This window comes from Coregonus clupeaformis, unplaced genomic scaffold (assembly GCF_020615455.1).
Source record: "Coregonus clupeaformis isolate EN_2021a unplaced genomic scaffold, ASM2061545v1 scaf0313, whole genome shotgun sequence".
NCBI classification, from domain to species: domain Eukaryota; kingdom Metazoa; phylum Chordata; class Actinopteri; order Salmoniformes; family Salmonidae; genus Coregonus; species Coregonus clupeaformis.
The window spans coordinates 247,313-274,124 of record NW_025533768.1 but is presented as its reverse complement, the minus strand read 5'-3'; the positions used below and the strand labels follow the sequence as shown (position 1 = coordinate 274,124).

The 26,812-nt window shown below is 41.4% G+C and overlaps 1 protein-coding gene across 1 annotated transcript; it reads right to left on the bottom strand.

The window, feature by feature from the left end:
- Window positions 1-500: 500 nt before the first annotated feature.
- On the bottom strand, window positions 501-26,206 carry LOC121551832 (dynein regulatory complex subunit 3-like). The gene is given in 13 exon segments (XM_045214789.1): window positions 501-722; window positions 899-1,030; window positions 6,626-6,739; window positions 8,968-9,099; window positions 10,619-10,793; window positions 12,613-12,725; window positions 12,882-13,001; window positions 14,164-14,310; window positions 19,206-19,210; window positions 24,724-24,894; window positions 25,257-25,370; window positions 25,514-25,722; window positions 26,007-26,206. Coding segments are annotated over 12 exon segments (1,494 nt in total). The 5' UTR covers window positions 25,677-25,722; window positions 26,007-26,206; the 3' UTR covers window positions 501-614.
- Window positions 26,207-26,812: the final 606 nt, after the last annotated feature.

Here is a 26,812-nt window from a genome sequence, read left to right as displayed (position 1 = left end):
TTGAACGGAAACGTAATTGGATAGTCTTCGGAAATGCATTGTGGGACATGTAGTTGCACTTTTGTACATTAGTTTCCACTGGAAAAATCCATATGAATGATCAGCGTTCTTGCAGTTTTGTACTAAGGTTGAAAACTTATATATTTGGCCTTACTTTCTATTAGTTCTGAAATGTATTGTAGAATACAATGATTATAATCAAAACCTAAAATGTTTTTAGTTGAATGGTTTTGGTTGGGTGTTGATAGTTATGCATGCATAGAGTATCTCTCTCTCTCTCTCTCTCACACACACACACACACACACACACACACACACACACACACACACACACACACACACACACACACACACACAACAGTAGATGGCAGAGTTGTCCCAGAGAGTTGAAATATGAACCAGTTAGGAATACACAACAAACATTTCAGCCTGTTTCTGGAAATGAACAATAAATAATGGACTTTATTTTGACACAATTCAATTTCCTTATTACACAGGTTCATGAAAAATAAGTAAGTATGAAAAGAAAGGCATTTGCTGTATGCCTGAGGCTTGTGAATCTGTGTTGGGACTGTTTCTTCTGCTATATTTCCTTTCCCTTCCTCTCTTCTTAATCAATGGTGCTCATGTTGCATCTCATCCAGCTGATCCCTCACGTAGTCAATGTAGTTGTGAATCTCTGAGATGCGCTTGCGATTCCGCTTCACCTCTTCATCTTGTACCTGCATTGACAGGCGAATAAGTTACAAAACAACAACAAATTAAAACACCCCAAGGTTAGAACATTCTTCATGGTGGAAAACTGGAAACTGTCATACTGAGTGTTTGTGGCAATGCCTTGCCTTCCCCATAGAAATACAATCTATGTCATCCTATTTCCATGCATTACCCTGCCTACCAATTTCATCAGAGCGCTCATCCAGCTGTTGCTGCGCGTCACCAGTTGGTCCTCACGGTTGTCGATCTTCAGCAGGTGGGTGTCGTGGGAGGCTCTGACTGCATTGATCACTGTGTCCTTGTCTACAAACAGCTGCATGGGGGGACAAACAGACACTGTGTAACACAGAGGGCTGATGCAGGGTGAAGTTGCCCCTAGACACTGATCTTGGGTCAGTTTTGCATTCTCAACATAATGTTTAAGGTTAGGATTGGGGGTAGGAAAACTGATCTGAAATCTGTACCTAGGGGAAACTTCACCTAGGCGCCAGTTGGATCAAGATACTGCCGAGTGCCACTGGGGAAAGTGCTGCTGAGGTGCTACGGATCTTAATTTCTCACAGCAGGAAAATAATCCTGTAGCAACAGGAAATGTGAATTTTTATGTGGATTATAATTAATGGACATTTATTGTAGTGGTTGACATATTTTTTGTTAGGGAAAATCAAGTATGACATGTTAATGTGGAAATTACAAACTTTAGAAGCCTTTTTAAACCTTGAATACAATACAATTTGCATTTCCTGCTGGGCAGGAATATTCTCTGTGACAACAGACTGATCAAATTAAGATAGCAGATCTGTAGTTTCAATAACAGTGACAGTGGCAATGTTGTCAGAGATGTGAGGCAGTAAGAACAGAATACAGTTGGACAGTGTGCAGTGTGTCTGAGTGCAATATGGACGAGCATGTACACATACAATATCAAATCAAATCAAATTGTAATTGTCACATGCTTCGTAAACAACAGCGAATTGCTTCCCAACAATGCAGAATACAATAAATATAATTTGTATAATAATAATGGAAAAATAATTGTAACACAAGGAATAAATACACAATGAGCAATGATAGCTTGGTTATATACAGTGAGGGAAAAAAGTATTTGATCCCCTGCTGATTTTGTACGTTTGCCCACTGACAAATAAATGATCAGTCTATAATTTTAATGGTAGGTTTATTTGAACAGTGAGAGACAGAACAACAACAAAAAAATCCAGAAAAACGCATGTCAAAAATGTATAAATTGATTTGCATTTTAATGAGGGAAATAAGTATTTGACCCCCTCTCAATCAGAAAGATTTCTATAATAATAATAATATGCCATTTAGCAGACGCTTTTATCCAAAGCGATTTACAGTCATGCGTGCATAATTTTTTCTTGTGTATGGGTGGTCCCGGGGATCGAATCTACTACCTTGGCGTTACAAGCGCCGTGCTCTACCAGCTGAGCTACAGAGGACCCCATTTCTGGCTCCCAGGTGTCTTTTATACAGGTAACGAGCTGAGATTAGGAGCACACTCTTAAAGGGAGTGCTCCTAATCTCAGTTTGTTACCTGTATAAAAGACACTTGTCCACAGAAGCAATCAATCAATCAGATTCCAAACTCTCCACCATGGCCAAGACCAAAGAGCTCTCCAAGGATGTCAGGGACAAGATTGTAGACCTACACAAGGCTGGAATGGGCTACAAGACCATCGCCAAGCAGCTTGGTGAGAAGGTGACAACAGTTGGTGCGATTATTCGCAAATGGAAGAAACACAAAAGACCTGTCAATCTCCCTTGGTCTGGGGCTCCATGCAAGATCTCACCTCGTGGAGTTGCAATGATCATGAGAACGGTGAGGAATCAGCCCAGAACTACACGGGAGGATCTTGTCAATGATCTCAAGGCAGCTGGGACCATAGTCACCAAGAAAACAATTGGTAACACACTACGCCGTGAAGGACTGAAATCCTGCAGCGCCCGCAAGGTCACCCTGCTCAAGAAAGCACATATACAGGCCCGTCTGAAGTTTGCCAATGAACATCTGAATGATTCAGAGGAGAACAGGGTGAAAGTGTTGTAGTCAGATGAGACCAAAATCGAGCTCTTTGGCATCAACTCAACTCGCCGTGTTTGGAGGAGGAGAAATGCTGCCTATGACCCCAAGAACACCATCCCCACCGTCAAACATGGAGGTGGAAACATTATGCTTTGGGGGTGTTTTTCTGCTAAGGGGACAGGACAACTTCACCGCATCAAAGGGACGATGGACGGGGCCATGTACCGTCAAATCTTGGGTGAGAACCTCCTTCCCTCAGCCAGGGCATTGAAAATGGGTCGTGGATGGGTATTCCAGCATGACAATGACCCAAAACACACGGCCAAGGAAACAAAGGAGTGGCTCAAGAAGTAGCACATTAAGGTCCTGGAGTGGCCTAGCCAGTCTCCAGACCTTAATCCCAAAATCTGTGGAGGGAGCTGAAGGTTCGAGTTGCCAAACGTCAGCCTCAAAACCTTAATGACTTGGAGAAGATCTGCAAAGAGGAGTGGGACAAAATCCCTCCTGAGATGTGTGAAAACCTGGTGGCCAACTACAAGAAACGTCTGACCTCTGTGATTGCCAACAAGGGTTTTGCCACCAAGTACTAAGTCATGTTTTGCAGAGGGGTCAAATACTTATTTCCCTCATTAAAATGCAAATCAATTTATAACATTTTTGATTTTGATTTTTTGGTTGTTATTCTGTCTCTCACTGTTCAAATAAACCTACCATTAAAATTATAGACTGATCATGTCTTTGTCAGTGGGCAAACGTACAAAATCAGCAGGGGATCAAATACTTTTTTCCCTCACTGTACATAGGTACAAGTACCGTGTGGATGTGTAGAGGTACGAGGTCATTGAGGTAGATACACTACCAGTCAAAAGTTTGGACACACCTACTCATTCAAGGGTTAACATTGTAGAATAATAGTGAAATAACACATATGGAATCATGTAGTAACAAAAAAGTGTTAAACAAATCAAAATATATTTTATATTTGAGATTCTTCAAATAGCCACCCTTTGCCTTGATGACAGCTTTGCACACTCTTGACATTCTCTCAACCAGCTTCATGAGGTAGTCACCTGGAATGCATTTCAATTAACAAGTGTGCCTTGTTAATGAGTTTGAGCCAATCAGTTGTGTTGTGACAAGGTAGGGGGGGTAGAAGATAGCCCTATTTGGTAAAAGACTAAGTCCATATTATGGCAAGAACAGCTCAAATAAGCAAAGAGAAACAACAGTCCATCATTACTTTAAGACATGAAGGTCAGTCAATACGGAACATTTCAAGAACATTGAAAGTTTCTTCAAGTGCAGTCGCAAAAACCATCAAGCGCTATGATGAAATTGGCTCTCATGAGGACCGCCACAGGAATGGAAGACCCAGAGTTACCTCTGCTGCAGAGGATAAGTTCATTAGAGTTCAAGTAACAGACACATCTCAACATCAACTGTTCAGAGGAGACAGTGTGAATCAGGCCTTCATGGTTGAATTGCTGCAAAGAAACCACTACTAAAGGACACCAATAAGAAGAAGAGACTTGCTTGGGCCAAGAAACACGAGCAATGGACATTAGACCGGTGGAAATGTATCCTTTGGTCTGGAGTCCAAATTTGAGATTTTTGGTTCCAACCGCCGTGTCTTTGTGAGACGCGGTGTGGGTGAACGGATGATCTCCGCATGTGTATTTCCCACCGTAAAGCATGGAGGAGAAGGTGTTATGGTGTGGGGATGGTTTGCTGGTGACACTGTCTGTGATTTATTTAGAATTCAAGGCACACTTAACCAGCATGGCATTCAGGCCAAAGAGTTCAATCTTGGTTTCATCAAACCAGGGAATCTTGTTTCTCATGGTTTGAGAGTCCTTTAGGTGCCTTTTGGCAAACTACAAGCGGATGTCATGTGCCTTTTACTGAGGAGTGGCTTCCGTCTGACCACTCTACCATAAAGGCCTGATTGTTTTAGTGCTGCAGAAATGGTTGTCCTTCAGAGTGACCATCGGGTTCTTAGTCACCTCCCTGACCAAGGCCTTTCTCCCCCGATTGCTCAGTTTGGCCGGGCGGCCAGCTCTAGGAAGAGTCTTGGTGGTTCCAAACTTCTTCCATTTAAGAATGATGGAGGCCACTGTGTTCTTGGGGACCTTCAATCTGTTTCCCCCAGATCTGTGCCTCGTCACAATCCTGTCTTGGACCTCTACAGACAATTCCTTCGACCTCATGGCTTGGTCTTTGCTCTGACATGCACTGTCAACTGTGGGACCTTAAATAGACAGCTGTGTGCCTTTCCAAATCATATCCAATCAATTGAATTTACCACAGGTGGACTCCAATCAAGTTGTAGAAACATCTCAAGGATGATCAATGGAAACAGGATGCACCTGAGCTCAATTTCAAGGCTCATAGCAAAGGGTCTGAATACTTATTTAAATAAGGTATTTCTGTTTTTTATTTTGTATGAATCTGCAAATAATTCTAAAAACCTGTTTTCGCTTTGTCATTATGGGGTATTGTGTGTAGATTGATGAGGCAAAAAATATATTTAATCAATTTTAGAATAAGGCTGTAACGTAACAAAATGTGTAAAAAGTCAAGGTGTCTGAATACTTTCCGAATGCGGTGTACATAAACACTACATGACCAAGATATGTGGACACCTGCTCGTCAAACATCTCATTCCAAAATCCTGGGCATTAATATGGAGTTGGTCCCCCCTGTGCTGCTATAACAGCCTCCACTCTTCTGGTAAGGCTTTCCACTAGATGTTGGAACACTGCTGTGGGGACTTGCTTCCATTCTGCCACAATAGCATTAGTGAGGTCGGGCACCGATTTTGGGCGATTAGGCCTGGCTCGCAGTCAGTGTTCCAATTCATCCCAAAGGTGTTCGATGGGGTTGAGGTCAGGGCTCTGTGCAGGCCAGTCAAGTTTTTCCACACCGATCTCAACAAACCATTTCTGTATGGACCTCGCTTTGTGCACGGGGCATTGTCATGCTGAAACAGGAAAGGGCCTTCCCCAAACTGTTGCCACAAAGTTGGAAGCACAGAATCCTCTAGAATGTCATTGTATTCTGTAGCGTTAAGATTTCCCTTCACTGGAACTAAGTGGCCTAGCCCGAACCATGAAAAACTCTAGCAGGGCAAAAATTTGACAAACTGACTTGTTGGAAAGGTGGCTTCCTATGACGGTGCCACGTTGAAAGTCACTGAGCTCTTCAGTAAGGCCATTCTACTGCCAGTGTTTGTCTATGGAGATTGCATGGCTGTGTGCTCGATTTTATACACCTGTCTGCTATGGGTGTGGCTGAAATAGACGAATCCACTAATTTGAAGGGGTGTCCACATCCTTTTGTATATATAGTGTAGGTAGGGGTAAAGTGACTAGGCAACAGGATAGATAATAGACAGTAGCAGCAGCGTATATGTGAGTGAGTGTGTGTGTGTGTATGTGTTGGAGTGTCAGTGTCAGTGTAATGTAAGTATGTGTGAGTGTGTGGGTAGAGTCCAGTGTGTGTGCATAGAGTCAAAAATAGTTAGTGCAAAAAGGGTCAATGCAGATAGTCCGGGTAGCTATTTAGTTAACTCTTTAGCAGTCTTATGGCTTGGGGATAGAAGCTGTTCAGGAGCCTTTTGATCCCAGATCCGGTACTGTTTGCCGTGAGGTAGCAGAGAGAAGAGTCTATGACTTGGGTTGCTGGAGTCTGACAATTTTTGTCAATTTTTGTGGAGAAAAGAGACAGGGTTGAGAGAGGGGTAGGGAAACACTATTTAGGCTGCGTCTCAAATAGCACCCTATTCCCTATTTAGTATACTACTTTTTACCAGGGCCTATAGGATTTGCTGTAGGCACAGGGACTTTCTGACTCTGACACTGCCATTCGGACATCATCAGGCATATCCTCCTCCAGCTCATTCTTGGCCACTCGCTCCAGGGTTGTCACGGCGATTTCCAGTAGCTTCTCGTGGTGGTGGTTCTCTAAGTCTCGGCACTGGGCGAATGTGGGTCTGTGTCAAGGACACTTTGTCTGGGGCTGTGTACTGTATATCAAGCATCTCAGAGTAGGCGTGCTGATCTAGGATCAGGTCCTCCCTGTCCATGTAATCTTATTAATTGCGATCTAAAAGGCTAAACTGATCCTAAATCAGCAAATCAGCACTCTTACTCTGAGATGCTTGATACATACAGACCCCTGATTTTTATAACTGCATCAGTGCACTGTAACACCATTATAATACACATGCAACTTGCAGTTATATTGAAATACATGAGGTAGTAAAGGATATATTCCTTGAGTCCGGCAACCATGTCTGAAATGTTCCTCTCAAAATCTTTGATTATATCCTATGGAAAAAAAAGGAGAATAGTTATTATGAATAACATATCTCAAATCGAAATGTGTGTTTTGATATCAAACGGAAAAGAAAAAATATGTTAATCTAATGCCTGTATTTACTCTACTGTTCTTTGCAGCTGGACCTAGTGTCTGACAGCACACAGACTATACAAGCTATCATATAGGTTTGTTGTGCCTAAACATTCTATACACTTGAATTAATGAACCACTTCAAACATTCCTCTATGAATGAGATAGTTTCCATAGGAACTCTTGCACGTGTACTATAATATACATCAGCCGCACACACACACACACACACACACACACACACACACACACACACACGGTCGGGAAAAAATTATTTGCTCAAGGTGTGGAAAATGCTGTACCCAAAGATAAGGAGAACGACTTCTACATTTATATTTAAAGGTTTAATAGACAAACAATAAACAGACATATGCATATGGGGAGACAGACACATTCCTCTAAGACGTTTGTAGCAATCTGCTAACCCCCTCAAGGGCAGGCAGGCAGGCACGCATAAATACTCTTGCTTATCTGTTCGTTCTTCAAGTGTTCTGGGCCCCTGGTCACAACATTAATCAAGGTTATCGAGACCACTTGGGTCAGAGTGAGCTCTATATTAGATGTCTCTATCATTTGAAACTCCAGATGGCTGAATTTACAGCCATTGGCACTTGGCCTCAGGGAGGTCACCTAGAGGTCACCTAGGTTACCAGGTACTGCTTTATGATGACTCCTAACTACAGGTCTTCACGGACCGAAAAAGGTTGGACCTGTTCCGAAATTAACCTGGGGCTTTCCCACCCAGACCCGATATGCATACATTTATTTTTAAAATACAGAGACCCATTCCGAACGGACCTGAGGAGAACTAGACCCGTTCCGTATAGACCTGGTTCAGATCCAGACCCGGTCCAATCGACACAGAGTGAGGGAAGCAGCAGAAAAGTCATTTTTTAAGCTACTTTATTAACCGGAGCAGATAAAGCGTGAGAGGAGGGAGAGAAAGGTGCCGCTCTAGCAGGCGGTGGAGGGTCCGTACTGTGAGGGAGTGACACAGGGATGAGAGACAGCAAACAACCAACTAGCCGACATGCACTATAGTAGACTAATAGCTGCTAATAGCTAGGTTATTTATCATCCAATATGATTACGTAGTACCTGTCTTGACTGCATCGAACCGGGAGAAGCTAGCTAATTAAGCTAGCTTAAGTTAATTGAGGAAGCAGTGCATGCGCTTTCTCATCGTAACAACAACTCCATTCAGAATATTAAGTAGCAGCCTACCTGTTGGCTCTTGGTCATTGTAGCCTATCCTTCTCCTTTAACTTTTAATTCCGTCATTTTAATTCCATTGATTAGATATCTCCTAACTTTTGCCACACACAGAGGCTATATGACTGTAACCTATTGCCGCTTTGATGACTTATGACTGGTCAACAACAACAACAAGCTACACGCACCACCCTTGAAAAGCAGCAGCATAAATTATACAATTTTTCTCTCTCTCTACTGCAGCAGTCGCGTTCGGCTCTGTACGGGTCCTTCTGGACAAGTCAGTTAAAATGACACAGACCTGAGACTCGTGACAATCATATGAGATCCGACCCAGACCCGTGACATTAATTAGAATTCTGGATCCGGACCCGCTCTGATCCCAGATCAGGTATCTGGTATGGGTACAGGTGGATCCGTGAAAACCTCTACTCCTAACCTCTTGGAAGTCACAGTTCAGATTTAAAGGCAGGAATTTAGATCATAACAATACACAGACAGACAGACAGACAGACAGACAGACAGACAGACAGACAGACAGACAGACACAGACACAGACACACACACACACACACACACACCTCCAGCTGGTCGACCAGCTGTAGCTCCTGGGTCATGAGGCTGTCACAGAGCTGGTTGATCTCCTCCCTGCAGTGGTTCAGCTGGGCCTCCAGGAGACGTGTGTCTGTGGCCTGCTGCATCTCAAACATCACCTGTGTGTGTGTGGCAACGTGGAGATACACAACATTTATGTATGATTTGCATGATGTTTTTGTTATTTGTATGATTTTTGTAAGATTTATGTACAGTGGATTTGATACGATAAAAATAGCACCGTTTTTGTTAAACTGTTGCTATCGTGTTTTTATTATAGCAGTTTGTTATACCATTATCCAGAGCCATATACTTAGAAAGTTGGGCCAATTTTTTGAATTTTGAATATTGTTCTTATTATAGACATTCAGTTACATAGCATTATTTAAATATTCCCCATGTAATATTAATGGGGCGCTAACATGGCTGCCATAGAATTTTAACGTTTTATGTAAATGCATCCCAATGCTCATTCTAGATATTATATTCCCCATGTAATGTTAATGGAGCACTAACATGGCTGCCATAGAATGCAAATGCATCATAATGCAGAAACCTCAATGGCCCAACTTTCTAAATAAAATGGCTGTGACATTTTTACATTTACATTTTAGTAATTTAGCAGACGCTCTTATCCAGAGCGACTTACAGTTAGTGAGTGCATACATTTTTCATACATTATCTATGTGTGGCCAAGAAGATATTCAGTGCAAATACATTAAATATGTAATATTTGTTCCAAAATAATTCATATTAAATGTATTTTGACACTTACAGTATATCCCTCCATAGAGATGGGGCAGATAGGAGTCAGTTGAATTCCATGGGCCATATTCATATTTAGCCTCTGTTGAAGACCATTGTCCAGCCCAAGAACTACATGTACTTTTGTTTTTGTTTTGTTTTTTAGCATCTTTAAGATAATCTGTATAATGAAAAGCGCTAAATAAATTAAATATATTATTATTATTAATAAAGCATCTCAGAGTAGGAGTGCTAATTTGGGATTTTTTAATGATCTTTTAGATAATGAAAAAGGTTACATGGGCAGGGAAGAGCTGTAATTAATTGGGGGAAAATCAAACAGTTTCCAATTAGACTTGCCAATTGGTCTACTCATGGGCGGCAGGTAGCTTAGTGGTTAAGAGCGTTGTGCCAGTAACCGAAAGGTCGCTGCTTCTAATCCCCGAGCCGACTAGGTGAAAAACCTGTCGATGTGCCCTTGAGCAAGGCACTTAACCCTAATTGCTCCTGTAAGTCGCTCTGGATAAGAGCGTCTGCTAAATGACCAATTTATTTATTTATTAAGATTTGTAGATCTGTCAGTCTGCGCTGAATTGAAGCTCTCAAACGTGACCATTTCACTGTCTGTGCAAGTGAAAGCCGGTTTTTGACTAGATGGGATGCCGCTAATATCAGAAGTAACTTTTCGTAGCAGGTTAGGAGAACTTACGCAGCAGGTTAGGATAATTAACGTAGCAGGTTAGGAGAATTAGGTTAAGGTTAGGAAAAGCGTTAGGGTTAGCTAAAATGCTCAAATTCTTCCCCCGACGCGAATCGGATATGTACGTTTTGACATCTGACATTAGCGGCATCCCTTCTTTGCATGACCGTAAAAGCTACAGTCCCATGACTCACCTGTCTCCTGGCTTTCTCGAAGTCTGCAGTGATCTGTGCTGCTCTCTGCTGGTTGTCGTCCACGGCTTCTCTGGAACAGTCAAAGAACGACTTGACCTCGTCTTCCCTCCGGCCGCGCTGTGCCAAGCCAATCTTAAACACCTGCACACACAGCGCCACCAGCTGGCTCTTGTATGTAGGAACAGAGTCAAGGAAGGAGCCTTCGATGCAATAGTAGAATATTTTCCCCCCAGTTTTTTCTCTCCGTTAAATCACTATCTTACAACAAGATATATAATTACAGAGGGGAAAAAAAGTATTTAGTCAGCCACCAATTGTGCAACTTCTCCCACTTAAAAAGATGAGAGAGGCATTTAATGTTCATCATAGGTACACGTCAACTATGACAGACAAAATGAGGAAAAAAATCCAGATAATCACATTGTAGGATTTTTAATGAATTTATTTGCAAATGATGGTGGAAAATAAGTATTTGGTCAATAACAAAAGTTTCTCAATACTTTGTTATATACCCTTTGTTGGCAATGACACAGGTCAAACGTTTTCTGTAAGTCTTCACAAGGTTTTCACACACTGTTGCTGGTATTTTGGCCCATTCCTCCATGCAAATCTCCTCTAGAGCATTGATGTTTTGGGGCTGTCGCTGGGCAACACAGACTTTCAACTCCCTCCAAAGATTTTCTATGGGGTTGAGATCTGGAGACTGGCTAGGCCACTCCAGGACCTTGAAATGCTTCTTACGAAGCCACTCCTTCGTTGCCTGGGCGGTGTGTTTGGGATCATTGTCATGCTGAAAGACCCAGCCACGTTTCATCTTCAATGCCCTTGCTGATGGAAGGAGGTTTTCACTCAAAATCTCACGATACATGGCCCCATTCATTCTTTCCTTTACACGGATCAGTCGTCCTGGTCCCTTTGCAGAAAAACAGCCCCAAAGCATGATGTTTCCACCCCCATGCTTCACAGTAGGTATGGTGTTCTTTGGATGCAACTCAGCATTCTTTGTCCTCCAAACACGACGAGTTGAGTTTTTACCAAAAAGTTCTATTTTGGTTTCATCTGACCATATGACATTCTACCAATCCTCTTCTGGATCATCCAAATGCACTCTAGTAAACTTCAGACGGGCCTGGACATGTACTGGCTTAAGCAGGGGGACACGTCTGGCACTGCAGGATTTGAATCCCTGGCGCGTAGTGTGTTACTGATGGTAGGCTTTGTTACTTTGGTCCCAGCTCTCTGCAGGTCATTCACTAGGTCCCCCCGTGTGGTTCTGGGATTTTTGCTCACCATTCTTGTGATCATTTTGACCCCACGGGGTGAGATCTTGCGTGGAGCCCCAGATCGAGGGAGATTATCAGTGGTCTTGTATGTCTTCCATTTCCTAATAATTGCTCCCACAGTTGATTTCTTCAAACCAAGCTGCTTACCTATTGCAGATTCAGTCTTCCCAGCCTGGTGCAGGTCTACAATTTTGTTTCTGTTGTCCTTTGACAGCTCTTTGGTCTTGGCCATAGTGGAGTTTGGAGTGTGACTGTTTGAGGTTGTGGACAGGTGTCTTTTATACTGATAACAAGTTCAAACAGGTGCCATTAATACAGGTAACGAGTGGAGGACAGAGGAGCCTCTTAAAGAAGAAGTTACAGGTCTGTGAGAGCCAGAAATCTTGCTTGTTTGTAGGTGGCCAAATACTTATTTTCCACCATAATTTGCAAATAAATTGATTAAAAATCCTACAATGTGATTTTCTGGATTTTTCTTTCTCATTTTGTCTGTCATAGTTGACGTGTACCTATGATGAAAATTACAGGCCTCTCTCATCTTTTTAAGTGGGAAAACTTGCACAATTGGTGGCTGACTAAATACTTTTTTCCCCCACTGTATATTATTATTATTACTTTTAGCCATCCAATAAATCAAGAGCCAATTGTGGAAGGGAGAAGGCATGCTCCAAATAGACTGACACTGAGGGAACAGAGTATGGAGAAGGATATGTATCTAGTAGTACAGACACTCTGGGGAGGTAGGCCAGCTTGGCTGCCTCTGCATCATCTGCGTACCTGCTGTCAAACAGATATGGGCCATTCAAGAGCTCCACAAAGGCATCCTGTAGGTAGGGAAGCACACTTACACAAACACACACACACACACACACACACACACACAACAGTAGGTGGCAGAATTGTCCAATGATTTCAAGCTCAACGCACACATGGATGTAGAATGTATACTTTGCTCTGAATGTATGTTTTTCGTAGGTTACCCTGTGCAACTGGAGCTCGTCCTCTTGCTCTTGCCTAGCGTCCATCGTCCTTCTCTCTTGGGCCTCATTGTGGCGCATCTCCTCAATGGCATACTGGTATTTTCCAAACGCCTGCTCTCGCTACATAAGGAGATACTTAATGTTCAATGCCCGCCCGAATGGTTGGTAGAGTAAGAAAAAAGCAAGGTATTAATGTATTCACACAAGCTAATGGTATATCCAGTGCAGCGCTTGAAGAATCATTTATAAAATAGACCTTTGGAACAGTTTTCTTCAAATCTGTGGTTACAATATGGATGGGATGTGTAAAGGTATGGCAGTTCAGCAGTTTTGCGACCGCTTTTAGTGTGGCGCTTATTCAGTTGGCTGATTCCCAGGGGAAACGTTTGTAATCCATGACTAACCATTTTGTAATGCTCTCGTTTACATAAATGCTTTAATTCATCAGGACAGGAATGTCCCTGAGCCTAGGCATAAATCTCTTATTTTGTAAGACTTGTGTTTTGTAAGACTTATGGTATGTTGGTGTGGATACAACCTTGCCATCCCATTGGTTCTCCTGTACTTGTCGCTCTAGCGCCAGGGATGTGTTTCTAATGCTTTAATTCCCAAAGCCAACACCTCCTTTGGCCGCCATTCCTTCCAGTTCTCTGCTGCAAATGACTGGAACGAACTGCAAAAATCTCTGAAGCTGGAGACTCTTATCTCCCTCACTAACTTTAAGCATCAGTTGTCAGAGCAGCTTACCTATCACTGCACCTGTACACAGCCCATCTGTAATTAGCCCACCCAACAACCTCATCCCCATATTGTTATTTACATTGTTATTTATTTTGCTAATTTGCACCCCAGTATCTCTATTTGCACATAATCTTCTGAAAATCTATCACTCCAGTGTTAATACTAAATTGTAATTATTTTGCACTATGGCCTATTTATTGCCTTACCTCCATAACTTACTACATTTGCACACACTGTATATATATTTTATATTGAGTTATTGACTGTACGTTCTGTTTATTCCATATGTAACTCTGTGTTGTTGTTTTTATCGCACTGCTTTGCTTTATCTTGGCCAGGTCGCAGTTGTAAATGAGAACTTGTTCTCAACTGGCTTACCTGGTTAAATAAAGGTTAAATAAAAAATAAAATAAATAAATAATAGCTACAGATCTAGGATCAGCTTCCCCTCCCCCAATCCTAACCTTAACCATTAGTGGGGGGATTGCAAGACTGACCCAAGATCAGTGTCTAGGGGCAATTTTCCTATTCCGTCACTCACTGTTTGTTCATCCAATAGTCTGAAGTCCAAGTAAACCAACTCTGGAAGATAGGCAGCAACAAAGATCTTGTAGTGGTCCTCTTTGCAGATGGGGTTTCCAGCTAGGTTGAGAGTGCGCAGGTTCTTGAACTTTCGGAGGTAGATCACCTGGGAATCAGAGGATCTGGTTGATTGCAATTCCTACAGTGTCCAGCAAACATACAATACCAGCCCATGCCATGAAAATAACATACACTACCAGTCAAAAGTTTGGACACACCCACTCATTCAAGGGTTTTTATTTTTTTAAACTATATTTTACATTGTAGAATAATAGGGAAGACATCAAAACTATGAAATAACACATGGAATCATGTAGTAACCAATAAAGTGTTAAACAAATCAAAATATATTTTATATTTGAGATTCTTCAAATAGCCACCCTTTGCCTTGATGACAGCTTCGCACACTCTTGGCATTCTCTCAACCAGCTTCACCTGGAATGCATTTCAATTAACAGGTGTGCCTTCTTAAAAGTAAATTTTTTGAATTTGAGAAGATAGCCTTATTTGGTAAAAGACTGTCACGAGAATGTATATCTCTAATTAATCAAACTTAATGCTTTCAATAATTCCCAGAGGGTGTAAGGCTCTGGTTTAATTATGAATTAAACGAAGGTCCGCAACCAACAAGAATGATCTGTATGTTTTAATCATGGAGAGCTCTGGCGCCAAAAAACATACATACAGCTTTTATATCCCTTGACACACAAAGGCACTTTGCTCCGCTCACCTTTAAACAGCTTCTCAGTCCCCTTCACCCTGGAATGCTTTCTCAGCAGTTTCTAACTCCTCCCCCTCTGTTAGTGGGTTGACACTACATTATAACTCTAACACCGTTCACACATTTATACTGTATTTGGGGTGAAATCCTTTAGTCATTATTCTTAAAATACAAATTAATCTATCAATCCACCCCTTTGACTAAATGTTTTCACATTCAGGATAAATGTATTTACAAGCATGATTAATCTCAGAGATTACGTCAGAACTAATAAACATTTCATCCAATTGCGGTCTTTCAGGGTCAAAATCCTCGTCATCCACCAATCCTGAAGGATCGTTTTTCACATTCCCCTGGTCAGAGTCCGGAGTCGGTCCATCTCTCATCATTGTTGAGATACTGCATTTCACCAACGCCTTACTCACCAATCCTCGGACACAGGGAACAAGACAACAACCACATAATACAAGAATACCCATACAAACACTGACCGCCCTAAGATGGTGGCTGCTATGGTTTTCCATTTACCAAACATTTCATCAAACCACCCTATCCACGATGTACTAACTTCTGAGTTCTCAGCTCATTCTTCACTTAGTGCAGTTAATTCTGCAAGAGCTCTGGTGACTGTCCCATCCGGTGTGGTGTTGTTAGGGATAAAATGTGCAACAATGGCTTATCATTCTATAGACACCGCCCCTTTCTGCCTGATCTAGAGCCAACCTCTTTTACTAAGTCATGAGTGAGATGGCGGAAAATTGTTCAGAGATCCCTTTTACTGCATCCCTAGTCTGGCTAATAAATCGTTGTTGGTCGTAATAGATATAATTAATCCAATCCACAATTTTGTTTATTGTCACCCACCAAAAGAACGTGGTTGTAAACCCTTCCCCTAATTCTTTCATAGCTTGTTATCCATCCGATACCCTCCCTTGGTATCCCAATCGCATCCATCTAAATAGGACTATTCTCCTTTTTGTTAAAACTCCTCCTACGTCTGTTTAACCCTTTCCTTGGTTCCTGGTGACTAATTCTAACTAGCTGAATCAGTAGAACCAGGGCGCACGTATCTAGCCACCCTTTTGGTATTCTCGGCCTTATACTGTCTTTACTGGCACACGCCCACCACACATCGGTTACAGGGGCTGTAAGGTTCAGAATTCTCTCCTGTGCTTCTGAACTTAAGTCAATCACATCACTACTATCTCCAATTGATAATTGGTGATGTCTTTGTTTCTCTTTACCCCCCATCTGGATGTTCAGTCTCGCCCGGTCTCATATCCCCGTCCCCAAGTGTATTTAAACACTTGAGTCTAGGAACAATCCGCCGTGGGGGCCGAACACGAATATAATGGGATTTTATAATCCCAAATTGCTTATTGACATGTACCCCACCCGTTGGCTACGTCCCTAACCCTTATTTTGAATCCTACAGTCTGCCCTTCTCTGACTCCCATTTTGTAGGCCACTCGTCCTTGACGGTCAGTATGTCGGGTCACTTCTCTTCTCTTTTGCTTCTTAACAATGGTAAGGGCAAAGCGTAATTGGTGGTGGATCTTGACATTTCAAGACCATTGCCGAGACTATGATGCAGCTCAAGTTACCCCTATTCCCAAAACCTGCCAACCCTCTCCTGTCCTCAGTCTTTCTGCTTGATATTACCCCATACTCACACCCTGAGAACACACTACAGTGATGATAGGTCGGGGTAGGAGATCTTCGTTAACAGAGGTGATCCCCAGACCCTATTTGTGCAGTTCTTCTCTCTAACTCTGCGTGTGTTCAGTGGTGCTTGTATGTGTTCTTACCTTTTTGCAGTGGGTAACGTGGACCCAGGTTGCTCTTTCTGCTATTCTAATGGCAAAGGCAGTGACCAATATCACCTGATAGGGCCCTTCCCAACATGCCTGCTTCCAGTCTTTCTTCTTTAGGGACTGGATGCCGCTCACATCAGTATTCTCTTTCTAGACTGTATCTAAAAAAAGTTTTTTTTTAAAAGTATTTTGTCCTCTCCTTCATATATTATTTAATCCTACCACTAGCCTCTTTCCCCCTCTTGACACATGGTTCTGCTCATGTGTCAATATTGCCACCTACCTAAACAATCACTTACAGTGGGGGAAAAAAGTATTTAGTCAGCCACCAATTGTGCAAGTTCTCCCACTTAAAAAGATGAGATAGGCCTGTAATTTTCATCATATGTACACACACTGTTGCTGGTATTTTGGCCCATTCCTCCATGCAGATCTCCTCTAGAGCAGTGATGTTTTGGGGCTGTCACTGGGCAACACGGACTTTCAACTCCCTCCAAAGATTTTCTATGGGGTTGAGATCTGGAGACTGGCTAGGCCACTCCAGGACCTTGAAATGCTTCTTACGAAGCCACTCCTTCGTTGCCTGGGCGGTGTGTTTGGGATCATTGTCATGCTGAAAGACCCAGCCACGTTTCATCTTCAATGCCCTTGCTGATGGAAGGAGGTTTTCACTCAAAATCTCACGATACATGGCCCCATTCATTCTTTCCTTTACACGGATCAGTCGTCCTGGTCCCTTTGCAGAAAAACAGCCCCAAAGCATGATGTTTCCACCCCCATGCTTCACAAGTAGGTATGGTGTTCTTTGGGTGTCATTGTCTGTCATAGTTGACGTGTACCTATGATGAAAATTACAGGCCTCTCTCATCTTTTTAAGTGGGAGAACTTGCACAATTGGTGGCTGACTAAATACTTTTTTCCCCACTGTAGGTAATATTGGTAATTTATCATCCAATTGCCATCCCTTATTTATTTTTGAGACGGTCCCTTGCTTCTTTATTGCTCCTCCCACTTCCTTTGTCTTTTATGGCGGCTAAATTCGACTTTCATTCAGTTCAGAATCAATAGTAATCCAATCAATCAATCTTGTAAAAACACTCATGTTTAGTTCAAACTCTGTTCTACCCCGGCTCTCCCGGGCTTGACCTGAAGACTGATGGTTGGACATGACAGGTCCATACTTAAATCTTTCAAAACTAACACAAACCCCCCTTCATGCTGTAATCAATCAAGAAAATAGCAAAGGAGAGACAGGTTTTAGCCTGAACTCTGCTCAACCCTGGTGCCGCTCCCTTCACAATGTTTGAAGAGAGACAAAAGACAGCCATGGATTGAAGTAAGAGCAAGCACTTCGACCCTAGGTCACCTAAGTCTTCTGCCTAGCAACAAAGAATAAAAAAAACTCTATGTTCGTGATTAACCCAGTTATATCTAATAGCCCACTAAAAAGAAACTCCCTCATCACCATCTTTAAATCACGACCAATGTCATATATCCCTCTTTACTCTCTACCATTTGGGTAAAATCCCTGTTATATGTAGGAAAAGCTAAGACTGTTTGGGAAGTGAGTAACTTTTTTCTCTTCATAAATTGTTCTTCCTCCTCAGAGTTCCAAATGATTTGACCATGGGCTTTCATTGCCTTCCCATAGATAAGATCACTTAATTTACCAGTATGCAGTACATAATGGAGTACCCAAGCTTTACAGCAGTCTATCATTCCCCAAAAGCTCATCATTCTTCATCTATTTCTGGACAGCTAGTCCCTATCTTAAATTATCCTATCCAGCTTCCTATTATTACTATCTTCCTGATCTTATTACTAAATCAATGAACTAGGCAATAGCTGTTTCGCATTACATTGTGCCTTCCTCTGATTACTGCAGCTCATTGCATTAATTTAGTTTCAAATACCAACTTGTTGTTTATTAAAACATAATAGAAATGAAATGTAAATGACAACATTTGATAACATCTCAACTAACTTCTATCCTGTAAAAGTAATCCAAGAGTAGTACAATTGACTAGCAACAGGTATCTTTCATTCAAGGAAAGCTCTCTCCCTCTTCTGTTATTTTAATGTTTCAAATCCTATTATTACCAAATTATAATCTTCTTCACACTGTCGTGTCGCGTCTGTTGTTGGTGGTTATTACTGTCAACAAAGAGTCCGCTTAGGCTGCACCGTGATTAGAGGCTTTTATTAATATCACACTAAGATAAACAGTTTTTCTTTGTCCCTCAAGACTAGTCATAATCTTCATACACGACAACACTTTTCACAGCACTATAAATTACCCTCAATTTGATAAAATAAACCATCCCAAAGTCCTCCTCTCATGCCCCCAGAACCACCAGTGTGGATGACCAATCAACACCAGAAAGTCAAAACAGAGCCCAGAGGCCATTGAAATCACCCAACAAACCGTTCCATCACACAGCATAGTAAACACCAAGTCCTCATGACATTCACTCCCACAAGAAATCATGCACACTCCAAACTCAGTCAAAAACCGAAAAACTCCATAAAATTCACTGTGTGTGCTCCTTTAAGACCCATCACCTATGAACTGTTGAAAACCCCCTAAATTCAACATAACAACCCCCTTTATAAACATCATACTAGGTGTGTTGTTTTTTATTTGAAAAACCCAATTGAAAAAAAACAATCAAAGATAGCCAGGCCCCACTTAATTTGGTAGCTCCCTTTTACGACCTAAATACTGCCTAACTTCACTACTGCTCCCCCTAGCCCTGGGAAACATTCCAATGAGATAAGCTAATCTCTTTCTCCTGGTTATACATTTTGTCAACCTTCAATTACCATCAGTAATCTAAAGATGGTAAAAGTACACACAAAACATGATACAGATATCCCCAGTCCTAACTCATCAATAATCGTTTGTATCAATCTAATTCCTCATAACTCATCTCACAATGATTATTGAACCCCTAAATCTGCTCCATGTGATCTCATCTCAAATGATCCATTATCAATTATTTTACCAACACCATAGGAAAATCTGTCTCCCCTTCTATTGTTCCTTTCGCCCCTGTAAATGTCATATTTCATTCATTAGCCAATACAATCACATACTCCGTGTAAGTAAGACATTATATTTTATCCCAGGCAACCCCTTAACATAATGCTATAGGAGACTTCCATCAATCCTGGAAGACACTATATAATACCACGTTTCATTAAGTTCACTACACCTTCTAATATAACCCTATAACCCTTTTCTATTAATTTAATCATTGCAACCTGTTGAATTGATGTTTTAAAATATAAACCTATTGTTTAATAACTTCATACTTATAACCAATGTTTATTAAATCCATCATCCTAACAGTAAAAACGATATCCCATTGTTCACGTAACGAAACCAAATTATTATTTTAGAATTCACCACTTATTTTCATACACCACTGGTGTTACCCAACCTATACAATAAAGTAATAACCATTAGACTTCGTCAAATAAATGCTTTTCATTCAACTATTAAAACTTCTGCTCGATCTAGTCAAGCAAGTACAACTATTTTACCCGGGAACTAGAACCATAAATTATTTTTCTTTGTCCTCAACTGAAATAATTTCTACAGCTCTATCGCAATTTCAGTTCACTATTCAATTTCTTTAACTGTTGTCTCTGATTAGGCCCTAATTAATAAAACAAATACTTGCTATTGTTGATAAGCATACATTTAATTATTTTCCTATCATTTGAACTATGTACTGTCTCCCCCCCGCTCCTTCCTACAAAACGGGGGAGGCGCGGGGACCTGCCCTAATCATCTTCCTTCTTAGGAAATAATGTAATTCGTACTTGTAACATATTTTCATAGACCTTTCTAGAATACTTCTAAAGCTATCTAGTTCCTATCTAGCTTCCTGCCATCCAGGACCTCTATACCAGGCGGTGTCAGAGGAAGGCCCTCAAAATTGTCAAAGACTCCAGCCACCCTAGTCATAGACTGTTCTCTCTGCTACCGCACGGCAAGCGGTACCGGAGTGCCAAGTCTAGGTTCAAAAGACTTCTCAACAGCTTCTATCCCCAAGCCATAAGACTCCTAAACAGCTAATCATGGCTACCCGGACTATTTGCACCGCCCCCCCCCCCACCCCATCTTTTTACGCTGCTGCTACTCTGTTAATTATTTATGCATAGTCACTTTAACTCTACCCACATGTACATATTACTTCAACTACCTCAACTAGCCGGTGCCCCCGCACATTGACTCTGCACCGGTACCCCCTGTATATATAGCCTCCCTACTGTTATTTTATTTTACTTCTGCTCTTTTTTTCTCAACACTTTTTTGTTTTATTCTACTTTTTTATAAAAAATAAATGCACTGTTGGTTAAGGGCTGTAAGTAAGCATTTCACTGTAATGTCTGCACCTGTTGTATTCGGCGCATGTGGCCAATACAATTTGATTTGATTTGATTTAGTTCAACTTTTCACATTTCTCAATCCACGTAGTAATCTAGGTCCATAGCCCCAATGCGAAAGCTTTACCCACTGTCCCTACCTGGGTTTGAACCAGGGACCCTCTACATACATCGCCAGTCACTCTACAACGATTCTTTCAAAGCAACTACTTTCAGTTCATAGAGCAAGTGACGTCACCAAATGAAAACCACACTAGCTCTCACCTCATTCAGCAACACAAAAACTCTCTCTCCCTACACCCATTCCCTATTGAATAAGTGAGTCTTTTTATTTAACCCCAACCACGCTACAAATCTTCCATTCAACATCACCAAACCAAATACTCAGTTGTATCCGGTTACCACCCATACCAGCCGTTGAATTCACTCATACATACAGATTTCACCTTATGCCATTGAAATGCCCAACAAAACATAATAGTTAAATGGAACCCTCTATTGGCTCTCCACTATATTATACATTACTTCTATAACCACATTAGTTATGGTCCGATTACCCATTAAACCTTATCACATAATCAAACAACGGCACAACCTTAAACTCATATGGGGCGGCAGGTAGCCCAGTAACCAAGAGCACCGTGCCAGCAACCGAGAGGTCGCCGGTTCCAATCACTGAGCCGACCAGGTGAAAAATCTGCCGATGTGCCCCCGAGCAAGGCACCCAACCCCAATTGCTCCTGCAAGTTGCTCTGGACAAGAGCGTCTGCTAAATGACCGCAAATGTAAATATTCTCACCCATGACGTACGTCTACGTTTGGGTGAGAAAGTTCATACGTATATGTTGTTAGAAATGTATAGGTACCTCTCAAATAATCGCTTCGTGGTGTTTTTAGCCAATTCTTAATCGACACAAATCACTTCTTCAAACATTTTACCCGTGGAACCAAAAAATAGACTGTCATTTCCCAGACACTGCCCTTTCCTTTTATTTCTGCAGTCGCGATGGTTATGACCTGTTTTGTTACAGTATTTACACGGGGCCTTACACTCTCTGGCCAAATGACCCTCCTTGTTACAGTTAAAGCACTTCCTCTTACCTCCTCCCCTATTCTGCCTCCCTGATTTATTATAGCTATCTAATTTAGTCTTTCCTGACTCTCCAAAAGCCATACTATCGCTGTGTCTAGCCCCTCCCCTCGCTGTTTCTTCAAATCCGTTCCGCAATTTACATGCATCTACCTAATCATATTTATTTCCCATGGTAGAAAAATAAGAAATCCCCCCGTTTAGTAATAATTCAATCCAGAATTATTTTCCTTGGGACTTATTATCTGGTGCGACTCTTGAGCCAATGTTTATGATCTGCTTTTGTAATTAACCATTTAAATTATCCAACCCGTAACCCAGAGTTTTTTAAAACCCCAGTTTCATGAAAGGGATGGGACAACCATTTTTTTTCTCACGCGACCTATTTTAGTCCCTTCCTTGAAACAATTATCACGTATTTCGATGGATCATTAGGTCTCACACGTATACAACCTTATACGATTTTTTGCTAACACTATCCGTAACCTAGAGGTCGTAACTGCTCCAGTTTCATGAAATACACAGAGTTAGAGCAAATCCCCAGTTGTTTATGACTCTTGACTTGTTTAATGTATCTATCTCACACGCTGATAATTATCTCCCTTCCTGTTTATATTGTAAAGACTGTATCTCGTACAATCTCAATATTAACTAGTTTATTTTGGTAATGGCCATTTACCTAGAGTCATTTTCGGACCCTCCTTCCTTCCTTTTAATTATCCTATGAGATTTTGGTAACTATTATCTGCCCTTCACAAGAATTACTATTCTCATACAAGTTCAAATAATTACACCAAAAACCATGAATAAAAATGACTGACCTCCTCCTTGAAGTTGGGATTTAAATGCTTTTCCAGATCTCGTCAACGTCTTTATCGTTCATAAGATTCATCACCGGCCTGTTTATAACCTTAACGTCGAAGGCCAGGTCTATTCTATACGGATGCTATCATCCGCCCGTGCATGGTTTTCGGTGTCCTCAGAACGATAAAGACGTATTTTGAGCTCCGCTCGAAGGACCATTTGTCACGAGAATTTCTATCTCTAATTAATCAAACTTAATCCTTTGAATAATTCCCAGAGAGTGTAAGGCTCTGGTTTAATCATGAATTAAACTGAGGTCCGCAACCAACAAGAATGATCTGTATGTTTTAATCATGGAGAGCTCTGGCGCCAAAAAACATACATACAGCTTTTATATCCCTTGACACACAAAGGCACTTTGCTCCGCCCACCTTTAAACAGCTTCTCAGTCCCCTTCACCCTGGAATGCTTTCTCAGCAGTTTCTAACTCCCCCCCTCTGTTAGTGGGTTGACACTACATTATAACTCTAACACCGTTCACACATTTATACTGTATTTGGGGTGAAATCCTTTAGTCATTATTCTTAAAATACAAATTAATCTATCAAAGACCAAGTCCATATTATGGCAAGAACAGCTCAAATAAGCAAAGAGAAATGACAGTCCATCATTACTTTAAGACATGAAGGTCAGTCAATACGGAACATTTCAAGAACTTTGAAAGTTTCTTCAAGTGCAGTCGCAAAAAACATCAAGTGCTATGATGAAACTGCCACAGGAATGGTAGACCCAGAGTAACCTCTGCTGCAGAGGATAAGTTCATCATTAGAGTTACCAGCCTCAGAAATTGCAGCCCAAATAAATGCTTCACAGAGTTCAAGTCACAGACACATCTCAACATCAACTGTTCAGAGGGGACTGTGTGAATCAGGCCTTCGTGGTCAAATTGCTGCAAAGAAACCACTACTAAAGGACACCAATAAGAAGAAGAGACCTGCTTGGGCCAAGAAACACGAGCAATGGACATTAGACTGGTGGAAATGTGTCCGCCGTGTCTTTGTGAGACGCGGTGTGTGTGAACGGATGATCTCCGCATGTGTAGTTCCCACCGTAAATCATGGAGGAGGAGGGGTTATGGTGTGGGGGTGCTTTGCTGGTGACACTGTCTGTGATTTATTTAGAATTCAAGGCACACTTAACCAGCATGGCTACCACAGCATTCTGCAGCGATACGCCATCCTATCTGGTTTGGACTTAGTGGGACTATCATTTGTTTTTCAACAGGACAATGACCCAACACACCTCCAGGCTGTGTAAGGGCTATTTGACCAAAAAGGAGAGTGATGGAGTGCTGCATCAGATGACCTGGCCAGGTGAAGCTGGTTGAGAGAATGCAAAGCTGTCATCAAGGCAAAGGTTGGCTATTTGAAGAATCTCAAATATAAAATATATTTAGATTTGTTTAACACTTTTTTGGTTACTACATGATTCCATATGTGTTATTTAATAGTTTTGATATATTCACTATTATTCTACAATTTAGAAAATAGTAAAAATAAAGAAAAACCCTTGAATGAGTAGGTGTGTCCAAACTTTTGACTGGTACTGTATATTTTGGCACTAATATACTACAGTATACAATTTGAGAGTTACATTCAGAATTTGAAACATAAACAATAAATGTTTGAGAGTTACTCAATTTTTCCAACTGAGCCAGGAAGTTGTTCCCAATAGAGAGAACGTGTAGGTTTAGGAGTGTGTCCATGTTCTCAATGACAGAGATTCTGTTGTTGTACAGACTCAAGTCTTCCAGCTTCACCAGAGAATCCAACCCCTCGATCCCCTCAATGTTATTGAAGGACAAATCTAGAGGAGAAGAGGAGAGAGAGAGAGAGAGAGAGAGAGAGAGAGAGAGAGAGAGAGAGAGAGAGAGAGAGAGAGAGAGAGAGAGAGAGAGAGAGAGAGAGAGAGAGAGAGAGAGAGAGAGAGAGAGAGAGAGAGAGAGAGAGAGAGAGAGAGAGAGAGAGAGAGAGAGAGAGAGAGAGAGAGAGAGAGAAAAGAGAATATTGATCATTAGGCCATAGTTGCCTTGTATCAGTGAAGGGCTTGTCTTTTAGTGAAAAACAATATAGTCATCTTGATCTAGCTATATACAGTTTAACACATACATTCATTATATTTACTGTATGTGGAACATATTCAGGGACTGTGAGAGACGCCTTTCATACCTAGTCACTTCAGATTAGTGAGGCGCACCAGTCCTTCAATCTTCTCAATGATGTTATTGTCCAGTTGTAGCTTGGTCAGAGACGTGAACTGCCACAGGATGTCTATGGACAGAAATGTCAAATAATATGGACAAAGTAAGGAATAAAATCTATTTCTACTGCAACTATTGCCCTTCTCTCTGTGGACAACGGACATGACATGCCTGCACCAAAAAGTATGCAGATGATTGAAGAACATCAACATCTGTCAAATGTCTTACTCCTGTAGTCTAGGCGCAATTGGCAGACTTCATCATACTGGATGCCCTCCTCCTTGGCAATCCGCCCAGCCTGGTCTTGAGGGCCTTGCTCCTCCACTGCCTTCTGCAGCAGCTCCTCATCCACCAAACTGGGCTCCGCGGTATCATATAGCCTCCTCATCCTGCTAATGTCTCTGGATCCCCTGACTCTCTACCCTGGACTGTTACTGTGGAGAGAAGGGCAGGTCAATATCAAATGCTGCATTCAATGCCACTGTCTGACGGTGGTTGTAGGTTTAAACAAAGGTTATTCTGATTGATAAACAGGGAGTCTCAGTGTCATCACAATCCTGCCAGGTAGCTTTGTAGAGTTGAGTGGCTGTTTTGCAATAACAAATAAACACAAACTGTATCTAATGCATTTATGCATTTATGTTAGGTTAACTCGCTAACGTTAGCTACAGTAGCTAGCTATGGCTCTTGTAAACAAAAGTTTATGTAGCTACAGTACCTAGCCAGCTAGCACTTCTTCAGCAGCAGCACAACAACTAAGCCAGAGCTGAGTGACCTAATTTCTGCTAAATGAAAAAGGTATCAGATTGCTTTCTCTCACAAGCTGCTGTTTTGAGAGACCACAAGAAAACCAAACAACAAAGTAATTTGAAAATAAATGTATGTTATCAGCCTTGTACTTTTCAAACCCACGTCTGCTGCGCGAATATGTATACTGTTGCTTAGCAACTAGGCAGCAGAACTAGGCTACATTCAACACCGAAATGTTTATAGCTGAACAGTTTTAAACAGTTTCACAGAGGATACAGTTGCGATATGCACTATGCACTATGCAAACCAATGTAAGCATAAAGCATTACTATGAGGTTTCTTTGTGAATATTATGTACTTAATTACAATTATTAGAATCTCTTTTAGTCAGGATCAGAGCCGTATTGGTCAGGATTTCCTGAATGATGCCATGTAATCCACAGTTTATCTAGCTAGTTTATCCCATCAAGTGCAGTACGTTAGAAATGATCTGGATATTCAGAATCAATTCACTCAAACAACAACAATAGTTTGATAGTACAGATTGTAGGGAAAGGTTTAAAGTAATTTTCCCAAACAATAATACTTTATTTTTTTATATTAAATAACATGAACAATAACGTTCAAATCGATCACATCCAGCTTGGATCTTGTGCATAGATAGCTATCTCTAGTGTTGGTGGTGAACATACCCTGAATAGCTGCTAATTTTGATCGACAATAAACACAGCCATACAGATTGATATCTCAGTTGTATCTTCCAATGTGGTTGCT